This window comes from Taudactylus pleione, unplaced genomic scaffold (genome assembly GCF_031769625.1).
Source record: "Taudactylus pleione unplaced genomic scaffold, aTauple2 ptg000007l, whole genome shotgun sequence".
In the NCBI taxonomy this organism is placed as follows: domain Eukaryota; kingdom Metazoa; phylum Chordata; class Amphibia; order Anura; family Myobatrachidae; genus Taudactylus; species Taudactylus pleione.
Genome location: NW_028284410.1, coordinates 24310758 through 24322789, shown reverse-complemented (window position 1 = coordinate 24322789; position 12032 = coordinate 24310758). Strand labels below are relative to the sequence as shown.

General features: G+C 40.6%; 1 protein-coding gene and 1 long non-coding RNA gene across 2 annotated transcripts in view; one reads left to right on the top strand and one right to left on the bottom strand.

The window, feature by feature from the left end:
* The window catches only part of LOC148542985 (uncharacterized), a 127209-nt gene that overhangs the window by 25484 nt on the left and 89693 nt on the right, over positions 1–12032 (top strand). The gene's annotated exons all lie outside the window — the stretch shown is intronic.
* MAN1C1 (mannosidase alpha class 1C member 1) overlaps positions 5747–12032 on the bottom strand; it is a 155996-nt gene continuing 149710 nt past the window's right edge. The window contains exons 12-13 of the mRNA XM_088460584.1: positions 8151–8266; positions 5747–6576 (exon numbers count right to left, since the gene is read on the bottom strand). Coding sequence (XP_088316710.1) covers positions 6471–6576; positions 8151–8266 — 222 coding nt within the window. The 3' untranslated portion in view covers positions 5747–6470. The remainder of the gene's footprint in view (positions 6577–8150; positions 8267–12032) is intronic.

The following is a 12032-nucleotide window of genomic DNA, read 5'->3' as shown; positions in this document are numbered from 1 at the left end:
AGTAATTTACTAACTGACAAAATGATACTATTGCTCAGATCATTATTTGTACGAGTCATTATTCATCATTATTCATGATATCATTATATTATATCATTATTCATATGTCTTTTTCAAGTCTCATGTTTATCTCCTGAGATATTATCCAGGAGATGTAATACATATTTTTGCCCATATCAGACTACTGTATTGATATTTCTTATAATAGAGGTAAAGATTTATTTCATCAAATTATATAAGGGAAATCTAAAATTCCCCTTATTTTTTTCATAAGGGACTTTAGTGTCAACTTACATATTTTTTTTAGGAAGCAGAGACATTCTTTGTTTCTGTCTCTGTAATATGTAATTAATGGACACACTGCTCTAATAAATTAATTTTTAATACATACAAATAAAATGAATGTTTTAACTAATTCTTTGAAATTCATAGGGGCATATCCAATTAGGTATGCATTTTTTGGGTAAAAATTACCACAGCCATCACGACCATTGCAACTATTTTTTTCATTAACGCAGGTATGCATTAACTTCCAATTGCCTAATTAGTCATTAGAGGGCATTCATGGGGTTCTGAAGCAAGCCTGACTTTGCACCTGCTCTTGACATGCGAAAAAAAGCTGCGCTAATTTCCTATTGAAATTAACCCGCATTAAATTCTCACAACCAATTGAATAGCAAAAACCTTGCAACTGTGGGAAAAACCCTGTGGTGCTAGTTTTTTAAAAATTCACAAACAAATATGCCCCATAAAGTGTGTTCTCTGGGGAGCACCGCCAACACCCACAATACTTTAATTTAAATTAATTGTGTAATTGACCCTTTATTGTTGGCCTTAGTATTTTCTGACTAGCTGCTAATTAATTGAACAAGTCCTGTGCAGGAATCAATTATTTGTTTAAGATTGCTGTCTTGGCTACTACAATCGCTTCTGATTTGGCAACTGTTTTCATCAGGTCAACCTGCGTATTTATAACCACAGGTTGAGTTGTTTAGAGATCTGTATTTTTTAAATAGAAAAAATCAGGATGGTGAGTTGTGTTATGTTACCTTCAAAAATATTTTTTTTCTGCGAGTGTGTTTTTAATACATCCAGTTCCTCTTGACTCACCAAAAAAAAAGTGAAAAAAATTGTGACTTTAACAAATCTCATTGCATTACAGTTGCCCCTAAATATCATATATTCTTTTATTAAACAATGCATACAATCGATGAATCATTCCGATTCTTGCTTAGCATCAACAATCAATAATTTTTGATCTAAGCAAGTAAAAGAGAAAATTGTCACAATAAATTTACTAAAATGCATCTTCATTTTTTTTTTCTACCATGTCAAATTCAGCATTGGTAATAAAGAACGCCAATGGTTAATAATCCACATCTCAATAAAATTTATATTTATCACAATACATTACAATGTTCAATTTATTAATGAAATAAATTACATATACCAACAAATTAAAACAAAATTGTAATTCTGCATAGAATGAATATACATTTAAAGGACAGTTATCATACATGGCACATAATTAAATTTGCACATGATGATTGTAAAATTCAAGTCAATACTCAGTCTCTTTAAAAATCAGCAAATCCAGCAGACAAATGATAAATAAATCTCCTGTGACATAATTCAGGTAAAAGGGCAACAGTATGTCAAAAACAAAAAAGTCAATAAAAACATTGTATCCAAAACAATATTTAAAATTAATTGCATTATTGAGTTAGAATAGTCAGAAACCTCTGTGTGCCTTTATTTTGTAAATAGCCATATTTCTTAGAAAATGTATGTTTTTTTTAAAGCAGAAAACAAGATTCACTTTAAGGACAGGGTCACACAGATATTGTCAGTCGCAGTAAACTTTTCTATCCTAGTACAACTTTGCCCAAGAATATATATTTTTTTATTCTTCAAATTAAGTCAATTGTTAATCTAGTACAATTCCCAACAGTTTATAAGCAAGGATGTCTCACAAATGACAATGTCACACTGGTTAATGTATTTTATTTTCAATACTGCATACACATAGCATCACTGCATTTCAGCTCCACTCCATTCACAGCAACAAGTCATGATGACCAAGGGGTGTAACTAAAAAAATTGTTGGCCCAAAAGCCATCTCCAATGCTTCTAAAGAGAAACCTCTCTAGGCAGTGGTTGTTCATTTATGTCCCATAATAATGTCCTAGCTCTTTTTATGCCCCATTGTCCCCTAGTTCATTTTATTCCCCATAATACTGCCATGATAGTTCACATTAAGTCACCTAGTCCATATTATGCCACATTACAATGCCCCCAGTTCACAATGCCTGCAAATCACATTATACATTCCAACATTTGGGAGGGAGGAGAAGAAACACTAAGGTGTACACATGAAGGGGGGCATAGCCATGCATCACACTTCTGTTTGACAACTATGAGCTGCCAACCTTCCCACTATAGTAATGCCCCTGATGATGACTGATCCCTATCCAGAACACCACAAATGAGTATTTTTATGGTCATTCTAGACAGTGAGTATGGTAAATAAATAAAATCTTTGCCTTGCAGGATAGGGGTTGCTTGAGTGTTCCTAATATTTTTTTTGCAGCGGAGGCATTTTTCAATCATATGGGGGGTGGGGTGGAAATGAGAATATCTATTCCTGGCAGTAGAAAAGAATATAGCAATCCATGAAAATATGACTTCTTACTGGCAATACCAAACTATACATAAGATAAATTATTCCCAGTTCTGAAAATACTTTCTCTAGATTCCTGAACATTTAATTTTTCTCAATCAAATTCCCATAATATAAATATTGTCAGTAGAAATTGGCAGCTCTCTGCACATTTTCTCATATATCTTTTTATCATTACTGATAATTTTATCAATTATTTCTATTTTTATCTCAGCCTGTTCTTTGTTCGCCCCAGTGAATTAAGTAAAAATTAAAGTTTTTTTTAGATGCCATGTATTTGCAGTCTATATGTGTCTTATCCAGTGCAATGTGATGCAAGTGTGTTTCCATGACAATGTCATCTGCGTGGCTCTGCCCACATAGAGCAAGAATCCTATAAAAAGTAGGACACTAACATGCAGAGGGAAGTACACTGACACTGTAAAATACTGGGATTACTTACATTGCAAACTATCAAAGTTCCAGCCATGCCCAAACACACAGAACATGCAAAATGATTAGCAAGACAGCAAAGAGTACTCTCCCATCATTGTACCATTAACTTCAAACAATGATAATCATTTGTTCTGTTTGAATAGATTTGTAAGTAAAGGGAATCTATAATGGAGAATACGCATATCCTTTTTCTTTTAACACGATACCCTCCCTTATAATGCTTGTAAGAAAATTGCCTAATTTTGTTCTTGAATTATGAGTCTTGTATGGTCACATTTAGACTTGTATGCAAACCGCATGGTTTGCGTACAAGTCGGATGGTATGTGGTCTGCGCATGCGCCATGGTCGCAGTGCGTCTGAGAAGCGATGCCACTTTGATCCTGGATGCCGCAGCCTGATTGATAGGCTGTGTCAGTTCGTGGTCGGGGAATGGGCAGAGAAGGAGGCCGTTCCACAAAATTGAGGAGTGCCGAGGTCAGGGATGCATGCTTCCTGGCCCCTGCTGGACAGTTCTGGGGGCCAGTCTGAGTAAGCCCGTGCTGCATCGTATCTAAGATGCTGGCTGGAGGCATCTTTTTCCTGCAAACGCTTCCAGCATTATCATATATGTACACAGCATATCATCAGAGCCGGATTAAGGTTTGTGGGGGCCCCCTCCAAGCCACACAGAACCTACCCCTCCCTGAAAGACCCACACGGAGCCTAACCCCCCCCCCAGCCACATGAAGACAGGGACAAACGCAGGATTTTTATTTTGGGGGGGGGGCTAAATATAAATATACATTATATAGGAAGTCCCGATAAGGGACTTTAGATAGGCATAGAAATACCGCCGCCTATCTTAATCCCGATGCCAGAACGTCGAAAGACGCGAGCCCGAACGAGGTAAGTCTGGGGCGCCCTTAGCGTTAGCCATGGGGGGAGGAGAGGGTTGGGTTTAGGGAGCGCAGCGGGGTTAGGTTTTGGGGGGGGGGGGGTTAGGGTTAGGCACCACTGGGGGGGGTTAGACACTAAGGGGGGGGGGTTAAGTCTAGGCACTAACAGGTTAGAGTGCGGGGTGAGGAGGGTTAGGCTACAAGAAGGGAGGGTTGGGGGAAGGGTAAGTATACTTACCCAACCAGTCGGGATACAAACCATCAGGATGCCGCTGTCGGTATTCTGACAGGAGGCATCACAACAGCCGGCATTACATACTCATTCCAACAAATATATACACATTAACACAAACACATATACACCATGACACGTATACATACAGATCACATACATACATACACACACACACACACACACACGCCTACTGATACAGTACACAAACATATCTTCACTTGATGCAGCAGCTGCTGCAGGACCTGTCCTGGTTGCAACAGGAGCCGGGCACCACGATTCATTAGTCCCCGTCCCCCACAATATAATGGCACGAGTTGTGGGTATATGGAGGAGGAGCTTGTCGTGTTGGCTCTGCCCCGATGTCACTGTAGGGGGGAATCGGTGTGTCAGGGGGAATTGTGTGGATCCGGTTGGCCCTTCTCCTCCCTAGAACAAAGCTGATGCTGCAGCACTGACTGTTGCTGAATTCAGTACGACAGTCGCTGCTGCTGCTGAGCCTCAACCCGGGAACAGGTGTCGCTGGACATCTGTTCTCAGCAGGGTCACATCGACCCTCTATGTGTGGGGGCCCCAGGACGACCACCCCTGTCGCCCCTCCCTTAATCCGGCCCTGCATATCGTACAACTCTGAATCAGACCCTTAGTCCAGTGGAAACAACCATCCACTTTGTTATCATGAGATATGGGAAGAAACAAGGCTCTTACAGAACTATACCAGGAGGAAACAAGTTAAATTGTGATAGAAGTAATTCTTTTTTTATTCAACCTATACAGGCATTTCAATGGATGTCACATTTTCATTTTAGATTCCCTTTGTTCATTCATTTTTGTGAAACTCCTTTAAACAAGTAAAAAAAAAAAAAAATATCAGTAAACAGAGTATACTCAATAAAATAGCTTGGAAAGAAATTGCAGAAATCTGCCATGCTTACACAAAGTAACAATATGGGAGGATAAGACCAGGCACATATATGTCAAGATGAAATACAGGATTAGAAAAGTAGAGTCAGACAACATTGCAATTGCTCCTTTATCAAATGATTCAGGCTGGCAAGTAGAAGAATAGAAGTCTCTAAGCATGATGTCCGCTCATTTCATACTACAAGTCTACAACACATATCTTCATATCCCAAAATAACAAATGAAAACATTTCTCAGATGTAAGATAGATTTCGATCACTCATGAAGGTCAGATGGATGTCTTAGAACACAATAATTCTCAGATAAGAAAACCACAGTGACCTGAAACAATATTGCACGTTACTATTACATGGACTGAGCCTGGCATTGCTTCAGAGGGTTCGGTATGAAATCCTGGCGGCTCAATAGCCACCGGGATGAAATGCAGGTGCTGATGCCTGACGGAGGAGAATCCCGACGAAGCAGGTAAGTCCCCAAACCCTACCCTTCTCCCCAGTGGAGCCTAACCCTAACCCCCCTTCCCCTAGCCTAACCCTTCCTGGGGGGTGCCTAACCCTAAGTCCCCCCGGGGGTCCCTAAACTTAACCCCCTCCCCCGCGGCTAAGTGCTAAGGACGGCCAGACTAACCTCGATTGGTACGACGTCCCTCAGCATGCTGGCATTGGGATTAAGATAGGCGTTTGTATTTTGATACCTATCTTAAGTCCCTTGCCGGGTTTCTGCTGTTGGGATATAGACTGGCGCCATTTAGTCCGCCGGTCTATAAACGACATCCCGCTTCAGAACCCTGGTTCTCTGGTCAGGAAATTGCTGGGTTCTAAAACCTACATCTGGCTTTGCCCTTAAATGTCATATTTAGTAAAAGCTTTAGGAGGACAATCAATAAAAAATTATCTAAAAGTTGAAAATGAGCAGATTTTAATTGATGGTAGGGAGTGTCATGACTAATCGAACATGACCAAATGGGACTAAATCACTGTAGAGGTTTTACGAAATCTGTTCCACAAAGAACAAGTAGGTAGACGGGTACATAGCACTGTAAGAGAATCCCAGACATTTCACAAACTTTGATATATTTAGGTTTATTCTCTACTTTGTTCTTTTTTCTATGTTTGAAAAAAAGTTTGAAAATGTAAATAAGAGCAGAATTTTCTGCCAAAGGCCACCATTTCTTTTAGTGCTAAATTTAACAAGCAACAGATTTTTATATTGTATTTTATGTAGTTATTGGTATCTCAAACAGCTCATAAAATAGAATTTCTTTCATATGAAAATTTCAATTACAGATAAAAACACTGAATAGGTATGAATTGGTTTTGTGCTTCAAATTGATTTTAGACGAGTTATTGGTAGTGGATGTGCTTCAGTATTAAAAACCCAGTCTTCTAACGACAGCAGGTCATCTTCTGAAAACAGCAGGTAGAGGTATCTGCAGATAAAATATAGAGGAAAAATACATTAATTGTATAATTATTAAAATGAATTGTTATATTTTTCCATTAAAAATCATCTCACAAATATTTTTAACATTTTTAGCTACACATGGGTGTATCTCCTCTAGTTTCTACATAAATAAATTGATATGTGTTCAGTTTTTATAATTTAAAATACTAATATGTGCCCCTTATACATTGTGGCAGTAAAATAGTTGAAAATCATGATTTTCCAGCAATTGTGACCTTAATAAATTCATCAATTCGCACTCCAATACATTTCCCTCATATACTGTACATATAACAAAGTGTGATCAAAGGAATATAGTTTAATACTTTAAAAACACCACAGGATATATGGGCCGTATGTTATTTTGGAGTGGGCCAGAGCTATTCTTTCATAAAGCAGATAAAAGTCCTGTTTTGCTGTAAACTGCTTTTCTCTGCTTGATGCAATTCACAGGGCGGGTTAGCGTGAAATTGTTAATTACTTCTCCAGCGGCACCCCTGCTCCGTGGCTCAATCGCATCACCATACTTTAGTAGGAAAAGCTCAGCTTTCCGCTTCTCCTATATGTTGAGATTCACCATCTCAGGATAGCGGAATCTGAACACCGTCACAAAGCGGGCAGGGAAGTTGCTTACCTCCCTGTCTTCTGCATTCGCCTCCCCACCCTGGATCGTAGCCGAAATCAGGACTGCCAGACAGGACTGCCGGATCGCATTGCCAGAAGGGTAGGTATACATAAATTACACCATTAAAAGTATTAATAACTTTTGGCTGAAAAACTTCAGGGATGGGGAAAATCACAAAATATCCAGGTATAGTTGTTAAACAGGTATGCTAACTTAGAGACACTCCGGAATAGTCTCCAAGAAACACACCTGATGCCTTAATAAAGATGTAATGTCCACAGTCCAAATGTTCTCCAAATTGATGCACAAAAAGGCCTCTGACCTGGGTGTTTTAATGGTGTTATTTTACACGGATTCATTAAAGATTATAGAGTGTTCATTGGACAGCTTTTGGAATTTTTTTTTTGGGATTAATCGATCTAAAGAAACCTTGATGTGTTTTCAACCGTATGCGTTTGAAGTAAGTTTTGGTACGTGATCATCCTGATAAAGATACCTTTTTATGAGTCACCCCTCTCTGTTTTATATGAGTAGGGTACGTTTCTTGTGTATCCCTGATGTGTTATATACACTATCTCTGAGAGTTTGTGTTGAAAAGAAACTGCTAGAGGTTTCATTCCACACTAATTAGAAGTGAGTGTGGTACGTTATTCCACTATCTTACTGGAAATTATACTACTAATTCCTTGTAGTAATCATCTCTGCAAAGAATTTTACTGTGCACAATTCTTCAGAAACCTATTCTACACATGTTTTTTTCTTTGTCCTCTTTTTCGTTTTATATACTGAATGTTTGAAGAGGATCCTCCGAAAAAAAAGTGACAAGCAATTTAAGGACTACCTTTCAGCTTAAGTATATTGTTGCTGATTAGCGCTCTTATGACATTATCTATATTCTATTTTAATGTATTTTCTATGTTATGGATTATACTTACTTTAATGTTTCTGACATGAAAAAGCTTTGTTGAATATTATCATGGTTGGGAGTCATAGTGTACACATCTCTTATGCCTGAAAATCCACTCTCAATTCGGCAGTACGTGTCCAAAGCCTGTTGGCATAATAACAACAAAAATGAAATATAAACCTCTAATGCAAAACATGATTATGTTTCTGTTGCACTAACCTAATTCAGACAAAAGGTATTTACAGTATAACATTAATTTACTCATGTCAAGCCACACTCTTTCTTGCCCCCACCGCTCTTCCTCTGACCGTTGCCTTACCTCTGCGTTGATGATCTCCTCCCACTGTTGCTCCCCTTCTCTGGAACTCCCCCCCCCCCCCCCCTATGAGACTGTCTACCAGGCTGCATTGCTTCAAACGTGCTCTGAAAATGCACCTCATCAATCCCTAGGTGGGGCTCATTCTCCGCGTATACCTAAAGATTGCATGAGTCACACTTATCTTCCACAGTGATGAGCGGAATTAAAAAAAAAAATTACTTCGACTCCACCAGTGCAGATGACTAATGAGGACTAAGTGATGTCGCACTCATGAGTGAAGATGTAACTTTTGTAATAAAATATAAATAAAATAACTACATGGAGAATGAATGGTCTCAAGCAATCCATACCTTCACCTTCACAATTCCCTCCTCCACTCCTGTTTTCCATATTCTTATAAAATAAGTTTAAAAATAAAATAAACAATGAATAAAAAGGTGGAGGTAGAGATCTAAAGTCCCTATATCTCCCTTTCGCCGTAAAAGCTAGATAGACCGGTACCATCTCACTTGAAAGAGAGTTACCTTTTTCATAAAAGCTAATGTATTGGGATCAGTTTTATGGTTGGTTTTGAAATGGCTGGACAAGGCCTTGACGGATATTTCTGATGTGTTCTGATAATCGTGTTTTTAAGTACCTTGTAGTCCTACCTACATACTGTTGTCCACGGTCCTTCACAATTGCATGTTATGTGGTCTCTAATTTTGAATTCTTCAAGTGGAGCACACAGATGCCCTGGTACCCCAAGGTCCACGTGACCTCATAGGATCGCGGTACCGGAGTTCGCGGCCAACCCGGCAAGCACTATGGGGACGCCAGTACCGGGGGTGAGGCACGCCCACCTCTGGTCAGTCTCCCACTAACTCTCCCATCTCCCTATACATTCCCCCAGAACCATTTACACTTGGACAGCCTTACCCAATTACCACAATACTGCTACTCCCCACATCAATAAATAAGCACCTACTCTTCTTTACTCCATTTCCACCATTATTTTCCCTTCCCCCTGAATGACAATTTAATTTTTATTCTATTTATTATTATATTTTGTTTCCCCCCTCCCCCTCCGTTTTGGTAAGCACTGTGACTTAAAATAAAAGGGTTTTCGCACACTACCTCTGGCATTTGTTTCTTTCCTACATACCAGGCTTCCACATTTATTATTTCAGGTAATTACCCATTGGTATTCACTGTCAGGGTTTGTTGTACCTACTATAATTTTCTACAATACAGCTGTACTACATTTATCCTGTTATAATACCTTACCACACAGATCTACAACAACATTTCTAAAGCGCAGACCACAAAGAATTATTACTTCTCCCAAACTTGCCTTCCTCAGACAGGTCTATTGTTTGTGCCAGTTTACAGTAATTTTTTTCTTTTTTTTTACAGTTTTTGGACATTTTACAAGCTGACCGGTAGTAAATCTTCGGCTTCTATAGTCGTCTATATAAAAATATTGATTGTTGGTCCGATGTTCTGAACGGGATGTAGTTAATAAACCTACAGCCGAGATGCCGGCTGTCGAAATCCTGGCATCGGAATCCCGACAGCCGGCATCCCGATCGTAAGTATAGCGGGGTAGGTTAGCTGTTGGGGCCGTGGGGGGGTTAGGTTTAGGCACCATGGGGTGAGTTAGGGTTAGGCTGTGGACAGAGGGGTGTGAGGGTTAAGCACCACTGGGGGAAGGTTAGGGTTAGACACTAAGGGGGGGAAGGTTAGATGTAGGCACTAAACGGGAGGGTTAGGGTGCGGGGCAGGAAAGGAGGGTTAGCGGGTGAACAGGGCAGGGTTACAGTTTCACGTCGGGATTGTTAGCATCGGGATGCCGCTGTCGGCCGATATCCCAAGTGCTGTATTTCATACCCAACCCGTTCTAAACTATTCTAAAATTGGATTTTTGGTTGGTTTTGACTTTAGCAAATCGCACAAAAATGTATAGGTATAAAGAAGGTATTTATCTTTGTTTCTCAGAAACTCCTCTCCTTAGGACTTCCTCGAAGAATTATCGCTAGATAGCATAAGCAATTAAATATCAAAACACAAATTCACTAGTTCAAATATAATATTTAGAGTGCTGTGCAGGGAGCCAATAATATAGTTCTAGGGACCAATCTGCCCTTATAATTATTCAGATTGATGATTAATTATCCACCATTGGCAGAGTTATATTAGCTGCTCTTCAGCTCCGACTGCATACCTTTCAGTTAACACTGGGCATGATTCAGCATGGATCACAATTGCAACCGTGTTTGCAGATCGGCCGATGGGATGGACAGTGCATGTGTATGCACCGCAGTGCGCGTGCGTGACTTGGCAATGCTATCACACTACGATCACCTACACAGACACAAAGCTATCACAGATCAAGGGACAGGACGTCAGCATTTGGGGGTGGTGAAAGAGTGGTTGGAGAAATGCAGGCGTGCCTGTCCGTTTGAACGCCGTTGCATGGGTGTGCATAAATTAGCCACTGCAATGTCATACGTAGCTTGAGTAATCACTGCGTGCGGCGAGCAATTTCTGAGTGAGGTCACATCTGTTGTAAATGTGCGTGAGGGGCCGATGTTACTCTATGTTCCCGATGTATACCCAGGACTGCAAAGTATTATGGATGTGAGATAGCGGGTGTCTCTATGCTGGCAGTGCGGCGGCTTTGCAATTACATTTATTAGCATATTTTCGCAGCAGACTTGCGTGCATAATCGCAGCTTTGATCGCAATAGTGATAGGTAGTGAATCAGGCCCACTGTGCTGAATATTATTGCTGAAATGGGTGATGGTGAACTATTGGCCTGATCCACTACGGATTGGTATTGAGATCGCAGCTGCGATTACGCATGCAGTTCTGCTGCGAAAATATGCTAATGCCTGCAATCGCAAAGCCAGCATAGAGACATCCACTACCGCTTTCGGACATCCGTAATACATTGTAGTCCAGTGTATACATCGGGAACATCGAATAACATTGGCCCGGCATTTCAACCCTGGTCTTGAGAAGGTTCGAATGCGTGTTCAACCATGCTTATGATGCAGTGTGAACGGGTAACCCCGGTCGATGCGACCCGGGTCCCGCTCACTGCATAGGAAGAGCCAGCCCTTGGGAGATGAGATAATCTCCAAGAACCAGCTAGTCATGTGATGCAGATTAAGTCAACGACCCGACCTGTACTGTCTGTAAAGGGTCTCAACCGGGTCACACCCTGGATGGGAGCGTGAACAAAATCCTGGGTGCGTCCCAACACACAGATCTAATAGATGTATAACACTCACAGCTGCTCCCTTCTTGATCCCATGGGTCAGCATCCTCAGTCAGAAGCTGATCCACTTAGGACTACCACTGCTTGACTGCACTGGAAAGCAGGGTGAAGGGGTGTAGAATAGTCAGAAGGACCTATCTCCGCTATAGATGGATGCTGCTCTGCTCCTCAGTCACAACAATTCAAGGGCTAGCACTCCTCTCAGCAATCTCCCCTGATCCAGCGTCACCAGCGACTGTTGCTCCGTTTCCACAGGTAAGTCAGCTGCCCGGCTCTCTTTCTCTCCCCCTCTCCTCCAGCTGCACCACAACTTAATGGCCACTTGTCA